Source organism: Dysidea avara, chromosome 15, assembly GCF_963678975.1.
Source record: "Dysidea avara chromosome 15, odDysAvar1.4, whole genome shotgun sequence".
Lineage (NCBI taxonomy): Eukaryota > Metazoa > Porifera > Demospongiae > Dictyoceratida > Dysideidae > Dysidea > Dysidea avara.
In genome coordinates, this window is record NC_089286.1 from 4,206,952 (window position 1) to 4,230,532 (window position 23,581).

Here is a 23,581-nt window from a genome sequence, read left to right on the forward strand (position 1 = left end):
ATTTCAATTACTGTCATAACTGCACTTTATTAAGCTTTGATGTTCATAAAATACAGTTGGTGGATTGCAGCAGTTCACACCCCAACTGTACTTTATGGAAAATATAGTAGTTAGATGTCTCCCATGCAAACTTCTATAGTATGAGGTAAAGCTAATGAACATTTTGAACTATATACATATGTGACCCTATTTTGGAAAATCATACATTTGGGCACATTGGCCAATTTTCTTTTTATAGCTACAATGAAGTACTGAGTGGTTATCTACCTTGTGTGAAAAGTTTGTGATGATACGTTGAAGCATTCCAAAGATATTGCCAATTTATTGTCTAATACATTACAAACTAACTTTTCATTATCAGTTTATAGAACTGTATAGTGATCAGATGTGACAAATTGATGACAAATCACTTTGCAAACATCACCATTCTTACAATCTAAAAGTAATGAAAAGGGATGCTTTAGAGTTTAATCATGTGTTCTTTGTGCTTTTTCTCAATTAAATCACTTGTATTATTGTCTAAAGACAAGAAAATGAACAAATCACCCAATTTGTAATTGTTGTCCCACGCATTGTGAAACTACTACATGGTCTGATATAATTCAGTATATCTCCTAGATAAAAGAAGCTATGGGTGTGAAATTTCACAGCAAGAAGGCTTAATAGTTGCTTTATCAGAATATGTAAAAAAAAATTAATTTAAAAAAAATCACTGAAATTTTCAATTGAGAATTCCCACAAATTTTGCATATGCCCAAATGTATGGTTTTCCAAAATAGGGTCACATATATCATACAAGTTATTACCTCTAGCACATGATAGTGTTTCAGCCTCATACTCAATACCAGTACTATTCTGAGGTAGAGCACTGAAACTATTCTTCACAAAGCCATAGTCATCCAGTAGAATAAACAAGTTATTACACACACATCCTGGAGGGCCGGGGGGTCCTTGGGGACCATCTAGTCCAGGTAACCCTCTGCTACCATGAACTCCTTTTAATCCTGGACTGCCATTTTGTCCAGGCCTTCCTCGTACACCATCAGGACCATCATAGCCTCTTGGTCCCCTTGTTCCTGGATCTCCTGAAGGACCACGTAGTCCTTTAGATCCTGGAGATCCTCTGAATCCCTGAGGTCCTGGGTCCCCTGGTTCTCCAGGAGTACCTGACTCAAAGCTTATTTGAGGTTTCTTTACTGCTTGATGATCTGCTGGCTACAGAAAGGTGATTAATAATTCTAATTAAATCATTGTTATGAATGATACTTTACAAATCAAGCACATTCCCTGTACATCTATAAGGTAAACTTCCCATAATCTAGTGTTAAAAGCAAAAATTAATCAACAAAAGGACAAATATTGAATTCTCAAAAAATCCAATCTAAAATCCATTTCTTGGTCTACCTGCCCACCTGCGTACCTGTCAGCCTGACCACATTCATAACAAAGCAGTGAACAGCCACCATTTCAAACCATAATAACAAACTTACCTGTGGCATGTGCTTTTTCTAGTTCCATTGATTCTACACTTTACCTTCCCTCTCATCTTGAATTACATGGTAGTATTCTTCATGCAAGGAACCGTATTTAGATGCTACAAAACTAATTCAAGTGCTTACACTACTGTAAGAGGGCTAGATACCAATAGCTGCACTAATAAATCATCACATGACCACGGACCCCTTACTAAACAATCAGAACAAATCGCAACACTGAGAATCACACAGTGACCACATCCCTCAATGATCTAGTAAACAACAATGTCTCTTAATTTATTACATAGCTCACTAGCAGTCACAGCCACGTGTGTACTATTATCATAGTGGTGTATGCTATAACAAAAACGTTAAGGGTTTACCAATTAGTTTTGTTGTAAAGCTACTATCATTCATATATCTTCTTTTAGTATTTTTAATCACTGAAACTAGGGACCCATCAATTCTGCCTTTTATTTTACCTATTAAGCTATGCTCAAAACGTTTACATATTATGCCCAATATTATGCCTCAGTTCTCGTGTTTTGCTAATAAATTTGCACTTTATGGGTAAATGATAAGGAAGCACAGACATATCCTTGCTTGTCAAAATGCATGTCACAGAAAAGATGGACATACTCTAATAGAACAGTCAGCTGTCTGATCATTCTATTAGAGTTACTGACTGTTTTATTAGGGTATATCAATCTTTTTATTCTGTGATTTTGAGAAGCAAGAATTTATAGTATTGCACAAGTATTTTGCCTAGCATCATGCTCAATGCTTTCAAGCACCTATATATATTATGCTCATAATTATGTCAGTATAATCAGTGGGTCCCTACCTACTTCACTTTAATATTTTGGTTGCTCTAGTATAATATGGCTCACATAAAGTGCATTGATGAAATTGTGTATAAATATATGTACCACCTTAGCATGGGCGTTCAAAGGCGCCGCTCGGTGTTTAACTCGCATATTTCCTGGGCAATATCATGGGAAAGCGGTTTGCCAATGACTCTGATGCCCAGCCAGTTCAAAGAAACGATACGCTTTGACTCGTTATATTGAACGACATAGAGCTTTGCATTGTGGGACTCGTTTTGTAGTAGTTGCTAAGCTTAGTATATTTGCTAAGATGGACTAGTTGGTTGTTACTAAAGGATAATGAAGGTATAAAATAATCGTTTGGGCGATTGTGGATGCGTATTTCTACCCACCACGTATCAGCCTTTGAACAGACCACGGAACAGCAAAGCTACTACTGCTACATTGAAATAGGTTAGTAACTTACAGTCCTAAGTACTTAACTTAATATAATAACTTACTTACTGTCCCAATAGCGAAGTTAGTTGGCTTAACTTAGTACAAAAATGATAATAATATAAACTCGATCCCACAATCACAAGTTTTTTAACATAGCGTGTTGAAGCATAGTAACGTATTAATGATGTTTTAACATATGGACAACGTTTCGATGGCTATTAGCCCACGCTTTTAAAACCACGATCGATTTTCAGATGCTACTGTATAAAACAAACGGGATGAGTTCTCGTTAGCTCTTTCACCTATTAGTTAGGTGAGTGCTCCCCAAGTGGTATATATCACTTGTACCATGGCTGCTTGGGATTTTGCTGACATATACACCCACAGCCCTCGGGCCTGCGGCCCTCTGGCTTTGGGTGTATATATCAGCAAAATCCCTCGCAGCCATAGTATAACTATGAATAATAAGCTGTTTTGAATGGGGTTGTACAGCTATGTGAGCCACAACTATGCATTCCAAAAACAGTATCTAAGCAAAGATAGTCTTTTAATAGTGGTTCATTATGTCCCAGCATAGGCAGTGGAGCAAGGAAAGGGGGGCAGGGGGCCATGCACCCCCCCACTTTTATTGGACAATGTTTGCAAGAAAAGATCAAGATATACTAATAGAACAGTCAAGATCTAGATATTCTAATAGAGCATTCACAGTATTCAGAGAAGCAGTGTAGCAAGCTACTTAGCTATGTATGTGTAGTTATAAATAAGGAAATATAGTCCGTGGAGGGTAGCTATTGCCAGCAGGTGATTACCTTTTATTTTTCATTTGGTCTTCAACTACAGTTGGCCTGGCCCCCTCACTCTTTGGCCTGCTCCACCACCCCTGTGTCGCAGTGATGTCTTATACCACAGAATTTACTGGGACTGTAGTAGTTATTGGACATTAACTACCATACAATCCAGTTAGCTGTTGATAAGTGTGTATTGAAATCAAGCAAAAAACAGTTAATTACATACTATCAGCAGTGGTGGATGTAGAAAATTTCAAAAGATTGGACACAGGGGCAGATCTAGGATATTATTACATGGACATTAGTGGAATTCACTCAACAGTTGTGCAAAGCACACTCAGCATGCTTCAACTAGGGGGTCTGGGGGCATGCCCTCACAAGTAAATTTTGAAAATCAAGAGACATTGCCAAGTACAGCCAGTGTGGGAGCATGATAGACAAGTGTGTATTTTATAGGGACCAAGAAAGGCACATCTGTAGCTCAATAATGGCTGGTGGGAAATATTGCTGTGAAAAGGAGTAGGGTACCTCCCATTCCAAATTTGAGGCAAAACTACCCATCCATCACTGAAATATGCACCTTCAAAGTTCGTCTTATTTTCTTCGTACTTTTCTTAATCTTTCTTCTTCCTCTATGTCTTGCACACTTTAGAAAAATCGTAACAACTTTCGTGTGCTTTGATCAATTTGCTTAAAATTTGGAGGGCATTAAGAGCATAATACTGCACATTTACAGTCCAATTTTTGGTACAGATCAGACAAAAAACAAGGGAATTATGTGTGATTTTCAAAAATCCAAAGGCGATTTGTCATTACACCTCCAGGGTAAATCGCTTGACAGAATGACTTGAAAATCAGTCTGTACATGGAGCAACTATCGTAGCACAACCTTTTGTGGTTTGAAAGAAATCACACTAATAGTCATGGAGTTATAATAAAAACACCAACAATGTGTAAAAATCGCACAATCGAGTTTTGTTAATAAAAAGGCCATTGCTATTCATACGGTCATGTGCCCATGTGGTATTAGTATGGTCAAGTACGAATAGCTTGTGTACTATTTGCACAGTCACATACCAATAGCTATGAAATCACCTTGTGCTATTCATATGGAGGTCTGTATGAATAGCAAAAAAGTTATTCCTACGATGGTACGTACGAATAACTTACTGCTATTTGTATGGTCACGAAACTACAGTAGGGTGTAACTACAACAGTGCCACAAAGCCATTCAATGGCAATGGTCAGCTTCCTCCTGAGTGACAGCGATTGACATACATGCAGTGCATATTTAGGGGTGGGCCTGTGCCCTACCAAAGAGTATTGGTATGTGAGATCAAGATATTGTAATAAAGCAGTCAATTACTCCAACAAAGCAGTCACACTAATCAGAGAAGCAGTGTAGCAAACTGTGCAGTGTAATATATATATTATTTGGTGGAGGACTGCCATTGTCAGCAGGCTGTGCATGGTCTCTTTTTTGCTCAACCAAGAGTCTAGATATGCCACTGTTGACATAGCTTATTCAAGCTCAGTTAACTTATTGAGTTTCAGTGACACTGCATGCTCACTTGTACTATGTATATGCACTGTAGCCTCTAATATTGGTAAGAGCATGCATATTTTTATAATATAATAATCACAAAATCAATATTCAGTTAGTTGCACTCAAACTAGTACAGGAATATCAGTTAACTGCTAGCTAGCTAGATCTAACATACAAAAATTACAAGAATGTATATTATGTCATAGCTACAATAAGATGACCATGGATTACCTTGTGGTAATAATGGCATGATGCTAGCTAGATCTCTGCCAAACAAAGGTCATACAGAATATACACTCCAGCAATCTTTGCATTTGTACTTTCCAAGATGCATGTGCCTGAAGTTATGCTGATCAAGAATTATAGCAAAGGCAACAATTTATTTCAAACACCAGTTGTGTAACATATATGCAAACTTCAGAATCTGACATGGCTTGGATTGCTACCCAGTGGTTGTAGTCAGTGTACAACACTTGACAGTATGCATGCAGCTCCTATAAAGCAATTGCATAACACAGTATCCGGTAAAACTTTTCAAATCTGAAAAACAGTATGAAGTTATTAGATTGTGATTCACGTGCCCTGTAAGTCATGAGATTGGCCACGTAAGAGCTAACAAGCAGCATTAACTTTAGTGTCTAGCTGAAAGTGAGTCAATTAACTCTTGTTATACTAGTTGTGTGTAGCTGCATGGGAGTGAGACACTTAACTTTTGTCATACTAGTTGTGTGTAGCTGGGAGTGAGATATTTAACTCTTGTCATACTATATAGTTATGTGTAGCTGGGAGTGATCATGAGTCACTTAACTCTTGTCATACTACTTGTGATTAGCTGGGAGTGAGACACTCAATCTGATTATCATCAAGCTTGTCTACTTGCTTGATCTTCAGTAATATCGTGCTGACATCAATTACGATTGTCAATCCATCAAGTACATTGCAGCAGTAGTTGGACTGTTGCTTATCTTGTAGTCAGGGTGACTGTTCAATAAATTGTTGCAAAGTAGAAAGTTTATAATGAGTCGCTGCTTATAAGTGATGATTCTACAATGGTTTGTTCACCTTAATGGGTGGCTGCTATGCCTACTTATCTAGAAGTGCATGCATGGTTGCTAACTGTACAATCTATAATTTAGACACTAATCCAGTAATGCTTACTCGTTCTATAACTATATGGTCCCTTTCTGAGTACTTCTTTGGTGCATGTGTTGCTGACACTGATTCAAACGATCCTCCTCGCTGGAAAATCGTCAGTGCCTGGCGCACAGGTTTGCACAAATTTGGTCTTCAATATTGCATCACAAAGATTCTCAGCGATACTTTAAAATCCACCAAAGCATTTGACAATTTAATCTAGTCAAAGATGTACCAGTGTAGAGCAGACGTTCACACCACCAAACTTAGCTATGTGCCAAAAGCCACGTGTAGTTTCCAGAATGCGAAAATTGTTGAACTAACTTGTTTATTATGAATCACATGACTGCCGTACAAATAGTCCAAGAACTATTCATACGTGACTGCTGTATGTATAATAAAAATGTATTACTTACCACACCTACCAGTCAAACTAGCCAGGGGCGTAGCTAGCCAGAAGGTGATGGAGGGGCAGGCATGTCCCACGAAACGCTCAAAATCATTCATGCTTGCAAAAAAAGGCTAATGACCCAATGGTGGGCTAGCCAACATACGGTGTTGTATTATTACAGCTTACACAACTAGCTACGTAACTATTTCAGTACTGATTGCATATCAATGATCAATGATTCAATGGAGGTATATTAGTCAAGCATCATCGCACATGCCACAACTGTACTCCAACAAATTCATCCACAGTCTGGTAGAGCTATATTGTTAATATTTTAGTGCAAATACAAGTTACTTTACGTTAGCCACAGCCTGTGCTGCAGTCCTAGCACACTGCTGACAGGATGACATGTTTAGTCACTCATTTCACTCGGCGAAATTCAAATGCCATGTATTGCATGAAATCCCACCTGTCTTTCTTGCTAGCAGAACTTGTAAGCTTGTGACTGATCCGCCTGACTGACTGACAAAGTAAAAATAATAGACTGCATTGCCGTACAAAGATCCAGTGTGATTGCCTCGACTGAGAAACAAAACTTGGTACATTTAACACTTTATCACTTCATAGGCAGTAGGTTCGTAGCGTCATCTGGTCTCCTTTGAGTTGCGACTCCTGCCACGGCTAGGTCACTTAGAGCGGGTCACTCTTTAGATTCGAAAATGCTCTATCACGTGAGTAATCTAGGCTAAATATAGTAGTGTGTCTCTAATATTTTTGTTCGGTGGATTCACGAGAGAGTTGAATGTTGTGCTCGATGTTGTGTGTGCACATTCACTAGCAACCCCTGGTGATACCATGTAGTAGCGCACATAATTTATAGTCATTTGCGTGTCAGTTTAATACTGGTAAGCTTGTGACGGAGGTTTTTAAAAAAATGCAGTACGGTGATGGGGGGGGCAAATGCCTCCCCTTGGCTACGCCTCTGAAGCTAGCTAATGGAATCAGCTGAAATAGGTAGAGAAGTAGATTAATTATTTCAGAATGATCTTTCAGTAGTTCACAAGTACGAATTCAACTAGGTGTAACAAATGCGTGATTGAGATACTCTAATAGTGCAGTCACCCTAATAGAACATTCAGCTACCTAATAAGTCACTCTATTAGAATGTACAGCTACAATCATTTCACTGTGTAGCTAGAGAGTTCAACTATGGGCAAGTCACCCTGTAGAGAGTTCAGCTACAAACACGTCACTTGTAGGGAGTTAAGTTACAAACAAGTCACCTGCAGAGAGTTCAACTACAAACAAGTCACCCTGAAGAGAGTTCAACTACGAACAAGTCACCCTGAAGAGAGTTCAGCTACAAACAAGTCACTTGTAGGGAGTTAAGTTACAAACAAGTCACCTGCAGAGAGTTCAACTACAAACATGTCACCCTGAAGAGAGTTCAATAACAAACAATTCACCCCATAGAGAGTTTAGTTACAAACAAGTCTCCCTGTAGAGAGTTCAACTACAAACAAGTCACTGTGTAGAGAGTTCAGCAACAAATAGCTAAATCACCCTGTGGAGAGTTCAGTATTAAACAAGTCACCCTGTAGAGAGTTCAGCTACAAAAAATTACCCTATAGAGAGTTCAGTTACAAAAAGTCACCCTGTATGGAGTTCAGCTACAATCACGTTACCCTGTAGAGAGTTCAGCTACAAAAACATCACCCTGTAGAGAGTTCAGTTACAAACAAGTCACCTGTATAGAGCTTAGTTACACACAAGTCAGAGTTTAACTACAAACAAGTAACAAACAGGTCACCCTGTAAAGAGTTCAACTACAAACAAGTCACCCTGTAGAGAGTTCAGCTACAAGCACATCTCCCTGTAAAGAGCTCAGTTACAAACAAGTCACCTATAGAGAGTTCAACTACAAACAAGTGACCCTAAAGAGAGTTTAGTAAACAAATAAGTCACTGTGTAGAGAGATCAGTTACACAAAACCACCCAGTGGAGCATTCACCTACAAACATGTCCGTCTGTAGAGAGTTCAGCTACAAACAAACACCCTGTGGAGCATTCAACTACAACAAGTCACCTTGTAGATAGTTCAGGTACAATTGAAGAGAGTCCAGCTACATTGGAAGTCCCTCTACAGTGATTTCAGCTACAAACAAGTTACTTTGTAGAGATTTAAATATGCTACAAGGTAGTAGACAATATATCAACACATCTACACACTGTATCATTGCAACTCTACAATGTAGTCTACCTGTAGGTGAAAATTTTTATACGGTATTAATTTTTGTAAAAAAAATGCATCATTATAAAAGTATACAGAGAATTCAGGTCTTGCCTTTCTGCAGTAAAGAAAAAGACAAGTAAAAGAAACTACAAAGTTGGCCACAGGCTGGCTTTGGAGTACAGAAATACAAAGAACTGATATCTATACAGAAACAGCCAAGCTGTGAAAAAAGAGTGCGGCCCCCTAAAAAGCCAGGGTGAAAAAAGATGTGAAATTGAAGGTGGCAGCCAAGAAATGACTGAGATGGTAGGCAAAAATTTTAATAACGACAACTCAGGTGAATTTGATGCCGGAGAAGGCAACACAAATTCACCTGAAGTGTCCTCATTAATTTTTTTTGCCATTAAACCTACCATCACAGCCATTTCTTGACCACTACCTTGGATTTCACACCTTTTTTTCACCCTGGCTTTTTGGGGGCCACACCCTTTTTTCACAGCTTGGCTGTTTTTGTATAAATTCGTATCTATTCTGGTTGAATTTGGTAACACCTTTGATTGAATAAACACTATATGGATTACTGCATGGTGAAAGAGATGCATTACTATATCGTCCATCTTTAGCAGTGGCATATCTAACAGCTGACCTGCAGAGGGCCAAGCAGCCAACTGAATGTGTCCCACTGGAAAATTTTGACATTTTAGCCTTATTTGCAACAATTTTGTGTTAACTAAACAACAAGTTTGTATTGAATAAACATTGTACGCAAGTATTTTCATGTTGAAAGAAAACTCCAGATTTCCTTCCACTCTGGAATGAGTGAGTTTATAGGCATAGGTTCTCCTAGGCCTACTGATAAAAAAGTTTTGGAGAATTTTGTCAGAATAATTACCAGGGGTGGATATAGACTTTGGTAATTGTACCATCAGTCTAGCTATAGCTAACTAACAAGTTGCAACACTATAGCAATGTTTCACTGTTAAACGTACCATTAAGGCTTTAGAAATGCAAGTGAATTATTTAGTAATCAGTTGTAACATCTTTAAAATATTAAATGATAATTATTTTTAGAGGTGCCTACTGCATATTAAGAGCCCCTTTCCAACTTTGAAAAAATCTTTGATAAGAGCAATGCCAGAATAGCATCATAGATTATCTAGGTCATTAGCTATACATATACAATTTTATGCACTTGGTTGCTAGTCTACAAACTAAGTAGCTTCACTTGCCTGCCCCACTCTGCGAACTGATTTTGGGCACATGAGTTATTGTCAGTGTTGGGAGTAATGTGTTACATAAGTAATGTGTTACATAATATTATTACTTTTGTGGTAACCAAGTAATATAACAAAATACGCTATAAAAACGGGTAATATAACTCAAGTTACTTTACTTATAAATGTAACGCGTTACCTAAGTAATATAGTTACTGTAGTGAGTCTAATATTACATAATATTATTACTACAAGTAACAAAGTTACTAATCTCGTTAGTTATCCTCTGAGTAACGTCTAGCCACAATGAAGTAACGAAGCCTACTGAATGAAGAAAACCAAGATTTGCACATTGTCCAACAACGCAATCATTTCACGTGATAAAGTGGTAGTTTCACACATGACAGCTTAAGGCTGTGGACACAAAGTAATATAATATGTAATATTATTATAGTTACTTTATTTAATGAGTAACATGTAACTGTAACTAAATAGTTCAGTTGCAAGTAATATGTAATATGTAACTAGTTACTTTTACAGAATAACTTGCCCAACACTGGTTATTGTTATAGAGGGTTTCAGTCAAAACCGCCCTACATCAGCCACTACTCAGTGTTGCTTTGCATGATATTTACTTCTACGGTGATATAACTACTTACATACAGTTATATTCTAGTAGCCTGCATATAACACTGAGGCTATTGACACCAATCGTCGGTGTCAATAAGCACCACCTAAAGCTATTGACACTGACCTACAAAACTAAATTAAAAGAAAAGAAAAAACAACAACAAATATTTCAATAAAGCAGGGCCTCAATCCTTGGACTCTAGTTCACCATGTTAACCATCCAACTACCAGTGGCAGCTATCAACTCCTCTTCTTTTCTAACATACAAATGCAAGTCAAAAGGGATGCCATACTTTTAAGAATACCACTGAAGAAGAAATTAAGATTGAACCTGACCCTAACCTAATGCTACCACTAAAGATTGCCTGTGAAGCATAATAATGTCTTTTATTGTCTGTATGAAGGTAAGTGTTTTTGTTGAGTACAAGGCAAGCTAGCATTGGAGGTAGTGAAGCAACCATCCTGGCAAACCCTAGCTTGCACCAAAAACCTACCTTCATACAACTAGTGTGTTTTATACTTGGTCAGTGTCATTAGCTTTTGGTGGTGTTTATTGACACTGACAATTAGTGTCAGTAGCCATGCAAAACTCAAAACTACCGTACAGTCAAATATAACTCCAGAAGTACTTATTAATTTTTTCATCACAGTATAAAGAACAGGAACTGAATTTTGAGAGATATTCCAGGTCCCAGTTGATGCTGATAATTTGCCACATGCTTATATATCTAACATGCTACCACAAAACTGAATCAACAGAATTTTGTGTGCATTCAACAGATGCCAAGACTCTGACTTTCAGTATTATCTTCTCTAGTGGAATACCACTCGTGATGATAACACTTTAGATAGTGTAAAGACTATTCAAACTTTGTAAGAATGCTAAACTCCTGACAAGTTACACACAATAATACAACAAGTGTTTGAATACTTGATAACATTGGCACTTTCCAGGATGTCCAAAAGGACCCTCATTTCCTCTGTCTCCTCTTTGTCCTTGTGGGCCTCTGACTCCATCTTGACCTTTTATTCCTACAGTACCTGGTGCACCAGGGTCTCCAGCTCTGCCATTAGTACCATTAACACCTGAAAATTGCCAATAAATAAAATGCACCCAACACTTTGTTGTACTCATAGGTGGTGTATGGGGGAGGGAGGGGGGGGGGGGGGGGGGTGGTGGCTAAAAATTTTAATACAAAAAACCTTTCCTAAAGCAGGAATTGAACTACTGCATACTTTGAATGACAAGTTAGTACTCCACAATAATAGACATCAGACTCTATAGCTAATTTACATATCAGGTTTTGCTAACAAATTGCACTTTCATAAAATATAATAATCATTTTTACTCATGAGCAACTGTTAAAGTGAGGATGTTGTTTTTGTATATATTCACTTGACAGCTTTAACAAAACATTTAATATTAACTTGTTCTAATAAAACTGTAATACCTATAACAAGTAGTCACATCAAAATAGATTCTGTGTGAGACATTATTAATAGTTAGTAGCCATTCCTGTATTTTTTATGAAGTTGTTTCTCTCTAAGGATTTACCATAAGTATTTGCTTAAAATTTTAGTTTCAGCCAGAATGGTACATAATGGTAGTGCAGAAAAAAGCCTTTATGTGTAACTCATCTGGATCTAAACTGATAATTTTGCATCACACATAGTCATACATACTCTTGTAATAACAAGTTAACCTGGTACTCCATAACTTCCGATTTGGCCATCCCTTCCTGTTAGACCTTTCAAGCCAGTTTCTCCTTTAGAGCCAGCAAATGTTAAAATTGTATTACATTCCTTAGCATCTCTGATCATTCGCTTACTACTAACAAGTTCATTTTGTATATGTTGTGAAATAGAGTGAGATGGTAGCATATGGTTTTGACTAGAGTAAGTCATCAAATGGTTGTAGAACTGCTCAGCAGACATTTCATGATTCCTATCAATGCTATTGTATAATTGTCTTGTGGTTTTGATGATGTGTCCCAGTTCTGCCATACGACGGGAAATCCTCTCATCATTTGATACAGCACATCCTGCTAAACCAGGTGGACCTGCTGGACCAGGTCTGCCAGGAGAACCTGATAAACCTTGGTCTCCAGGGAGACCAGTAATACCATCAATACCTGGATATCCTCTATCACCTGTATCACAATAATACAGCTAAAGGTACGTATTAAATTAACATAAATACTCACCTCTCCTTCCTGGCATGCCTGGTGGTCCTCTTTGTCCAGGGAAACCAGGCGGTCCTTTTAAACCGCTAGCACCACGTAATCCAGGTAGGCCAATGGAACCTTTAGCTCCCTTGTTTCCTGGCTTCCCCTGTGTACAATTTCCAAGTGATGAACACAAGCAAGGTAACCCTTTAGGACCTCTGGGTCCTCTTCTGCCTTGTCTTCCATATTCTCCTGGTAAGCCTTTTTCACCTTTCTCACCCTTGATACCATCAACACCTCTTTCTCCGTTTGGTCCATTTATCCCATTGTGTCCATTTATTCCATCATGTCCTATGGGACCTGAATTTCCTTGAACTCCCTTGCTACCAGGGGAACCACGTTGTCCTTGCAAGAAAGTCATGTCTTCTCTTTTTCTTCTCTTATGGTTTACCTATCAAAATATACAAAGGTAGCACCGAGCCACATGATATTGCATACGCATAATAATTTTTGTGTCACATCTAGGCCTGTGCCTAATATGTCTGCATAATTTTGAGAATAATAGGTCACCAATTTCATGAGAATAATTCTGGAATAATAGGATGGTTACAGGCATAATTTTAGAATTATTGGACGCCCACGGGAATAATCGTTGGAATTAAGGGGCGTGCCTCTTCTTGATTAGCTAGCTAGAAGAAGGAAGTAAGCTACTAAGAATGACAGCTGATAGCTGGCATTATTATACGAGTGCTGGCTGAAAGAGGTTGAAGAACCTCTAAAAGATCGATATATTTTAATAAAACGCTCAAATACTCTAATAGAGCAGTCAGATCGTTTCATGTTAACAATCTGCAGATAGCATCAGGGATTTAACTGCATGATTATCTGTAACTCTGAAACTTGTACATCTCATACCAGTGCATTTCTTTAAGCCTTTCAACAAACATATTGATATCATTATCTACTGAACTTAGCATATAGTTATAGCTATAGTTTTAATACACTGATAATTGAAAAACTGTTCCTGATAGCCATTTTAAGCCTGTTGTAATAACTTTAACAATTATGTTTAAGGTGTAATGGTTCATTTTTGGCTAGCTATTGATTAATTCTGGCAAAACTACTTCTTATATCAGCATCTTGAGAACTAAGCAACTATAGCTACAGAAACTAAATGAGCATTATTATGGAATAATAGGCTAGATACAAGAATAAATAGGAGAAATTTTAGGGAAATTCTGGAAAGAATAATAGGTAAAAAGGTAAACTTTTGGGCATATTAGGCTCAGGTCTAGTCACATCTTACTGAATAAGAATCTGTGTTAATTTCCATCACAAGGAGACGTATTCCCTGATGTGGAGTCTTATCATCAGATCTAAATATCAGTGTAAGAGCTGAAGCAATATCAACTGCAACCTGAATCCTGGGATCAGTCACATTACCACAAGTCACCAGTTGATTGAGAGCTATTTTCTTATCAAGTTGTTTCTGTGTTAGTGTTAGAGTAAACAGCAACAAAACAAGAAGTTCATTTTCACCCAATTATGGTATTTATAATAATAACATACTAGGTAACAAACAAATATGAGGATTCCTGAATATATTACCCACTGAGAAAAAACCTGACTCGTTTATTTGTATAATTTTGTTTTTGAAATAAATAGCATTGAAATACATTGGGTAAACTGCATGCTACAAAGTAAGTTTTTATCACTTCAGTAAACAGTGAAACAAACTTTGAATAGTTATAAATTACATTCTATCAGAATTCACTACTTTGTGGAGAGTTTCATTTCTGTACCCAATAGCTATGTGTGTCTGTTTGTGTCACTGTATATAAAATGTAACTCTATCATTGTCAAATTGATTGGTTTGCTCTTCCTGCTGTCTATTGCTACAACTCCAAGAGTGCTTACCAGATATGGTTAAAACATTAACAAAGCCCATTGGTTTTTTTCTGAGGGGGTTTGACACTAACTAAAATCCTTGAGAATCCTGAATGAGATTCTAAATCCTACGAAGCATTTAACTAAACTTCCGGATTGTAATTACCACTATTACAGATTTCAAATCTGATTCAAATATGTATGTTTAATATGACCAAACAAGAGTGTGAAAAAATAATATATAGAAATAGTATAGTTGTAGGATTCCAATACCTACTACAGTTGGTACCAAATTCTCAAGTTTTTTCCTCTAGACAACAAAGAAGTTATGAAAGGAAATGCAAACTAGTCAGATTTTTGCTCAGTGTGATCAACACTACATACAATCACAACTATCTTGTACAACTGTAACTTTTACATGAGCTTGTCAGTATTTACGACTATTGACCAACCTCACGAAACTCAAAGAAATCTTGACAATTTCCCCCAGTAACACTCTTCTTAGATATCCTACCATTATTGTCTATTTCTTCTTTAATATCTAAATGTCCTTGTAGTTCCTGATCAACTACTTGAATGTATTGATAGACAAATCCTCTATTTCTGGATTTATGTTAAGAATAAATTAATTGTTATACAGAATTTCAAAACAAATTAAGTACTGTATAAGCAGAGGTTTTGGTGAGAAGAATATTTGGTGTTAGCATAATAATTTGCATTTGGTGAGAGTTTAATTGGACAAAATGTATGTAGTGGAGTCCCACGTGGTAGCACATTGTGTAGCTAGCTACATGGCTTCTCATTAGCAAAGATGTATAGATGCTTACATCTTTGCCTATTTATTGGCCTGCACACTGGAGAGACTCTTTTATGTGAAATGGAGGAGGGAGATTTATTTAATCCATAGCCAGTGCAGCAGCCATCTGAAATGGGAATGAAGTGATTAGGAAAATTCTCCATGCAATATCTCCACTGCATGTATCTTTGCTTCCTTCAAGTGAAAGAATAGGACTGTAACCTACAGTATTACAGACAATCATAGCATTGTTTGATCAACCGCAGGCTGCATGAGGTTCCGTACATTGATATAACTTAGTGCAGACTATGACTCCCATACAGGTATATCTTTCTTGCTAGCTATCTTAGATTTTACAGAGCTTGATGTACTTGCAATTAGTCATACTACCTTTTGACAGCCTTCAATATCACCATACTTTACGAGCTTGCTAGATACAGCAGCTTGATCTCATGGCTATTCAATCAGTTAAAATATATGAGACACTAATAATAAAATGTGGTGAGGCTTTAATTTGGTGATTTTGTAAGTATTTGTCAAATTGTTATATTTAATCCCATTTCAAAATTTCTGTTCATACAGTATATAATATAATCATTAGCATGTACATATCTTGGAAATGTATCTGCAGTTTATATTAGTTAAAGCAGTGTTGAAAATAAATTACAGGCAATCATTTAAACAATCATAAATCATGAATGCGGGAGTTGTCTCAATTTGTTCACCATGAACTAGGCTAATGCATAGTTTTGGCCTAAATTTACCCATTCTGTTAAACAAGAAGGCTGTTCAGGCTTAGAAACAGCAATGATATAAAATTGCATTTTACAGCAATGTAAACAAACACACATTTACTTCAAGGGACATAAATGAAACAAAGATAATTGTACTTTCCATGAAGTGGCTATTCAAATGTTTACTCTTTAGTAAAGCCACATGCATTTTTATGCAACATATTCAATGCAAAAACAAATTATGCAAACTAGTCACATTTTCGCTCAGAAGATCTCATATTTGACTAGAGACTATTGTATTTTTATAGTGCATGAGCATATGTGTTGTTTTTCTGGTTTAACATAGGAATCCGAGATTGCAATCAAGAGAAAATATTAAGCAATAATTTCACCTGGAATAATAGCAAGAACACAAGTACCTATTTGTGAATAGCAGAAGGTTAATTGTAAAGGTCAATGTTGAATTGGCAGGTCCAGAATTCACTGGGATGGGACATTGAGAAGAATAACTGAGAAGGCTAGCTATTCAGTTCAGTAATGGAAAGCTTGTACAGCTTGTTAGCAAGTGTGGCCAGTAATATAGCAACAATGATATTCAGCAGCCACTTGATCTAATGAAGAATTCACTAAAATAGTGGACAGTTAGTTTTAGTGAACATGCACTTTAAGGACTGATTTATTAGTTGGTTATTTGATATACTGACAAACACTATTAATCAATGGACTATATGCAAACTAATGGATGCCAGGTGATATCTTGGCAGTGGTACGCTGTATCCCAATATATTTTTAAAAGAGCATATCATTATTTGTTTAACCAAACATTCCACACTTTATGCTGATGGGGCATATTGATAGTTTCTTGAGGCAATATTACTCTTATATGTGACTGGATCTGTAAGAACACCACATGTTAGTGCATTTTCAAATTCCATTTTCTTTATCTAGACAGCCATATGAATTGTTGATCAAAGTTTCAGCTCTAGAAGCCAAGAATGTTTGTAGTTACAGCCCTACAAAGAGGTGTCAAAATCAATATTCATAGTGACAATAAAGAAAATATTTATAACTTATGAATGTGGTCAGCTACCAAGATGCCACTTACACCATCAGGTTCTCCATGAACAGAGGAATCTGTTGCTGGGTAAGTTTTGCCTTCCAGGCAGAACAAAGGCAAAAGTTTGAAAAAAAAATGACAGTGAACTGCTCGTCCAACACAAGACCTTGTATATTCTGTCTTTTTAAAGATTTTGGAACTTCTCATGCTTTGGGGATCAAGATGCTACCAAGGTTTTTGCTATTAGCACCTGCAAAGCAAGCACTCAAAAAATTTATTAATACTTTTTACTTACGTAAATGTGTCACCAAATGCAATCATTGCATTCTGCTGTGAAATTAGGCTTGTGCTAACATGTGGGATTCTTGCAGATCTGGTTTCAAAATCATAATATGCTGTAGTCATATTGCTTATTGTATTTAGAGGTTTAAGAGCTAATTAGCATTATATTTGAAAAGAGAATGGTTGAACTGCATGTACCTTACTGCATAATCACTAACCTATTACCAATAATATAGAAGCAGACAGTATCATCTGGATATTTTCCTTCAGCATCAACTGGAGTACCAATATCAAACAGCATAGTGCCATGATCATTTTCATATCCTAGTATTAGTTGAACAACTTCTTTAAATGATAACGGCGATTCAATTCTGCACTTATTGTTGTTGGTTATTCGGTATTTGTAACAAGCTCGATAACTACAATCAAGCAACAAATAAATGTAAGCATAATACCTATATTATTATCATGAATGAATAGCTGCATGCAGGATGTATATGTCTTTTAAAAACAGTAAATCTTATATGTGCTTGTCTCAGTCAGTCCTTGAATTGTGAAATTTCATGAAGGTAAGTTATTGGAATAAACTATTGCTACAAAAAGTACATAGTGCACACAACAGAAAACAAATGCTATTTTAAGGGGCCAGGGGTATGTTCCCATGCAGAAATGTTTGAGTTTAGATGAGCTGAGATGGTGTTTTAGATTATTTTCTTTGCACTGTTAGAGGTCACTGTTTGAAATACTATTAGAACATATGAATAAGTATCTTGTTTTTTGTGCAATGGTCAGTAAAAATTAGGAGGAGCTGGTTCCTCTTGCATCATGACATTTAATGTGTGCATGGTTTCAATTAAAAGGCACTTCCAATAACGTTGTAGTTCAAGATGTTATCAATATCATGATCAGCAGACCATCAGTACTTCAGTCTCCTTTCTGTTGTACTGTAAAGCAATTAGTAGTATATAGTATTAGTCAATCATGGAGGTTTGCACTTTCTCACAAAAATTATTGACCAGAAACCAGCTTCACAATACCTTCATGGCACCTTGACAGTATTAGTTAGCCACAAAAATGCCATTAGTATGAACTGAAATGCTACCAATTCTGTAGGTTGCTATAAAAATGTTTTAGAAAATTCTACCGATTAACTGAGTCCCTACCGATGCCAAGCATAACTTGATAAGAACTAAGGCTACAGGATTGAATTTTTCACTGTTCAACATATATCACTTAAACCCGAGGGTACCTTTTGGCATACCGCAGTATGTACAATATGCTTACCTGCGTTTGCTGACAACAAGATGTCGATTCGCGGTAGTGTTGTGTAATGGCTTCCCTTATTTGCAACAGAAATTGTCCAAGATTTCCATTGTGACTTGATTGATTGCAGAGGTCCTTCTTGTAGAGCTCTTCATAGGTAATGCTGAGTAATTGTTTGAATATAGCTGAAAATAAAGCGTAATGGCCACTTTATTATTTCAGAAATATTATCGATAGTTGAGGTGCACTTTCAGATAAAAATATTCCTGATACCATTCTTCTTCTAATGCGTTCACCAGTCATAATAAAATAATGGTACAAAAAAGTAAACAAACAAGTGTAAGGACAGTGGCGTAGCCAGGAATAAATCTTTACCGAGGCAAAGTTTATACATTGACCTAATTAAAAGGGTCTGCTTCTGACTCAACTGATTCACAAATACTTTCAAGTATGGGTGGTACAACATTTGCAGGTTGACTCTGGTTGGATGGAAGAAACTGTTTTTCTACATGTCATAAGTAATGCTTCAGCTTAGTTAATGCTACAGTATACCATGCTTCAATTATTAAGGTGGCTATAAAGCAAAAAAATGATGCTTATAAGAAGCCTAGCAAATACATATGATGTAACATATCATATACTACACAATTTGTGGTAAATCAGGCAGGGATAATTCGGCGCTACACCATAATAAACTTACCGAGAGTAGAAACAGCCACGAATAACAGGTGAGTTGCAAGCAAAAACAACAAGCAGCTGCTGTTACACGGTTCAAGTGGAATGTAACTCACCTTTACAACAAATTAACAACCTTGACAATGTGAAAACAAGCACCACTAATAATTATTATTTGTTTCGACTCACCTTACAAACATTATTTTTTCTTTGTAGACACAGGTTGAACAGCCATGAAACTTCGTATGAATGGTAAGCAATAGTGTCTGGATAATTCTACTTATTGGTATATCATATATTCATTGTATGGCTTCTTTGCTTGATGTGAACGGAGGAACAAGGCTCTCATCTGCTTGTAAATGCCATATATTTCGACTTGTAAATCGCTTCCACTTATTGATACGTAGAATGATTCTTGTAATAGTATGCTTTCATCATGTGAAGTATTGGAGCTAAAACTTGAGGTTATTGAGAGATAATGCGTCTTCTCTGGTCCACTAAGTACCACCGATTTCTTGGTTTGAGAGCAGTTTAGGGACCCGCCGATTATGCTTGCCTAATAATGAGCATAATAGGTGCCTGAAAGCATTGAGCATAATGCTAGCATAATAGGCAGAACACTTGTGCATTACCATAAATTCTTGCTTATCAAAATGCATATCACAGAAAAAGATCGATATACTCTAATAGAACAGTCAGAGAACAATCAGACAGCTGACTGTTCTATTAGAGTATATCGATCTTTTCTGTGACATGCATTTTAACAAGCAAGAATTTAGGGTCTGTGCTTCAGCAACTTACTGTTTTCAGAAAACATGCCGGAACTGAGTTATAAATATTGAGCATGATTTGAGCATAATAGGTAACTATTGAGCATTAATTTGAGCATAATAGGCAAAATTTTGAGCAGTGCAGCATAGCATAATAGGTAAAATAATGAGCATAATCAGGGGGGGGGGGGGGGGGGGTCCCTAGAGCAGTTCTATGCTTTATACTCTCTACGAATGGTAGATTCCTGTATGCATAGTTTATTTGTATACAAAATTAAGTACTAACTTTCAATATGTCTTAAATTGAGACCATGTTGAGACACAGCAGATTGTTGTCAAGAATGTGCGTTATTGCTTTAGTGCCACCTTAAACTAGTTTAATTGCATTCAATTGGCACAAAAAAAAACAGAGATAGTTTGAGTGGTCAGGCCATCCATGGACTGCAACGGAAGTCATAGTTGTGCACACTATACTTTTTATTGATCTGATGTGATATTTAAGTCAAAGATTATCTCTTTCATGCGATGATCAACTGCATGTGCTAAGCATGTCAAGCTAGGGAGTCTGGGAGTATGCTCCCTCAAGGAAAATTTTGAAAATATATGCTTTGAAATGACACGTGGAGGTTATTTTTTTATTGCAACTGATTTGTATGATCAATTAGCTCAATGCAGTGCCATGCAGCTGACTTGTTGGAACTTTTGAAAAGTAATTTAATACAATTATCATAAATGTAAATAATTCAGACCAAGCAGTGTAATAAGAATGGTGGCTAATCTGTACTGAATGCTCTATTAGAGTATATTACGGTGACTGCTCTATTAGAGTATCTTGATATTTTACAAATACAAGTAGCTGAAAAGTGGTCCAGCACCGTGTCACTGTAGGTTCTGGCCCTGCTTAGCACTACAGCCATAAATTCTATTATGTGTGATACAGTTATGCTGTCTAGTATAAATGTTTGAGTAGAAAATCAGGGGTATCAAAACTCAGGCCTGCCCAGCCTGTTGTTGAGAATTTTTATTGAGGTAGCTGCCTCGGTTACCTCAATGGTAGCTACGCCACTGAAGGAATTTCAAGTTTAATTAGGGATCAGAAGAATAAAAATAGTAAACCAAGGGAGGTAATCTATACCTGCGGATATACTAGTGGACATTTTTTAATCCCTAATTCAGTCATGGGTCACTGAAGTAGGGATTAAATGTCCACTAGTACATCTTCAGGTGTACACGACCTCACTACGTTTATTTCTTTGATGCCTTGCACTTGTTAGTATATAGACTGCAATTCTCCCCACTTGGATATTTCAAGTTTGTTGTCATTTATCTGTCTACTTCAACTAGCTATTTATATATATTGGTAAGCAAAAAGTCACTTACAGCCTTGTGTCCACCACTATTCTGAACCCTCCCTCTTTTAGCCACTGGATACTGTAAGCAGTTGTGATCATTTCTGCATGAGATATTACCACATGCGACATAATGAAATCTATGATTGTTACATTAGAGTATGATTGTTACATTAGAGTATGACTGTTACATTAGAGTATGACTGTTACATCAGGGGATGACTGTTATATTAGAGTAAATCAATCTGATCAAGGTCCTGCTAGGATCATTTGACATAGATATTCTTTTCTAATTATTTAGAATGTGGAGAACAAGTTGGTGTTGTACTAAAAATCGGATGCCCATGTAGTTAATACTATATAATTATCCCATTCTACAGTACCTAAATACACAATGCAATTAATCAGGACATTAATTTAGCTATATAACTAGATTTTTGACTTGTAAATGTTGTAATTTAATGTATTTCATATTTCATGAATTATTTTGTACTTAAGTTGCAATGCACTGCTATCTCAAACAAACTATTCTAAACATCTCAACTGTTTTATAGGTGTCCTTGTTTTCTAGTGTGAGAAAGCCTAAAGGTTGCCCTCCATTTCCATTGCATAAGTATGGGACAGATCCCTTTCACTTCAAAGCAAACCATTATTCCTGGTAGCCTACGAGGCTAGATATGCCATTTTCAGTTGTTTTACACCAATATACACCATAGGCGGCGGAAAGGGGGGGCTAGGGGGTTAAAGCCCCCCTAGGTCTGCTGAGGGGGGCTTAGCCCCCCCTCAGAATGAAATTATCTTTCTTGGAGTGGGGCTGAAAACCGTGACAAAGATCGAGATACTCTAATAGAGCAGTCACTCTAATAAAGTAGTCAGTGTGTAGCGAGCTATGTAAGGATTTTTATGTAGTTTATCAGCTAGAAATGGTAGCTGGTGAGATGGAAAGCTCTTGTGAGTTGGTTGTGACCTTTTTTTTTTTTTTTTTTGGTCTCACCTTACCAAACTATAGAAATAAGTCTGGGTCAGCTCAGCAGAGCCCCCCCTCACATCAACTACTTCCTCCGCCACTGATATACACCAATATAGCCCATTGTGAAAAGCATTTATAATGTCTTCAAAAACTCATTTTACCTATATTTCAAAATGGCATGAGTAAACCACCTCAAAACAAAGGCTTGCCTACCTGGAGGGTTAATACTGGCTAGGGACCTGAATCAAATATTCTCACAATTTTGCCCAAATACTTTCAGGAATTTCCAAAATTTTCACCTGTTATCCTCTTTATTGTTCCCATTATGCTCCTAGCAGGTTAACAACATTTCTTACAAATAATCTTGGAACATTTTAATCAGCAAATGCTCTATTAGAGTTACTACAAAATGACTGTATTTATGGGTGTGTCTGCTTCAGTATCAGTGCATCTTGCTATGAAATGTGTTTTACAAGTTATAGCAAGGCTAAAGTTTATTCTATGAGCTATGCTGCCATATGGTGGCAGTGACCAATAATGGGTTAATCTATGCTTATACTTTCCTAAGTAATTTACTATAAAGGATAGCAGAATACTTTTAATATAGTCAAGTATAATAGAGAGATGCAGAAGTAAATATACAAAATTAATGAAGTAGAGGTTTTAAATTAGGGGTGCACCCACAGATGGCAGCAGTAGGCCAGCTGTAGCTGTGCATCTGGTTTCCTAAAATTGAAAATATTTGTGTATTCCTTGACCCTTGTGAGAAAATAGGTCACAATATGCCAGCAAAATAAAAGGCACAATAAACTAGAGTGCTATACCTAGTGTATTAGATGGATAATTCAAACTATGGACTCCCTAATAGAGCAGTCGGTAGAGACACTCAAATTCGCTGAACATAGGTCCTGTTTTTGGTATAACCAGCTCCTTCCTGGACTTGTGCACATTTGTTAT

General features: G+C 36.9%; 1 protein-coding gene across 1 annotated transcript in view; it reads right to left on the minus strand.

Annotated features, from left to right (window-relative positions):
• The window catches only part of LOC136245224 (uncharacterized), a gene marked incomplete at its 3' end in the record, with an annotated part of 48,632 nt that overhangs the window by 18,018 nt on the left and 7,033 nt on the right, over positions 1-23,581 (minus strand). The window contains 7 exon segments of the mRNA XM_066036717.1: positions 807-1,215; positions 11,608-11,762; positions 12,380-12,826; positions 12,881-13,292; positions 14,148-14,330; positions 15,181-15,331; positions 17,816-18,016. Coding sequence (XP_065892789.1) covers positions 807-1,215; positions 11,608-11,762; positions 12,380-12,826; positions 12,881-13,292; positions 14,148-14,330; positions 15,181-15,331; positions 17,816-18,016 — 1,958 coding nt within the window.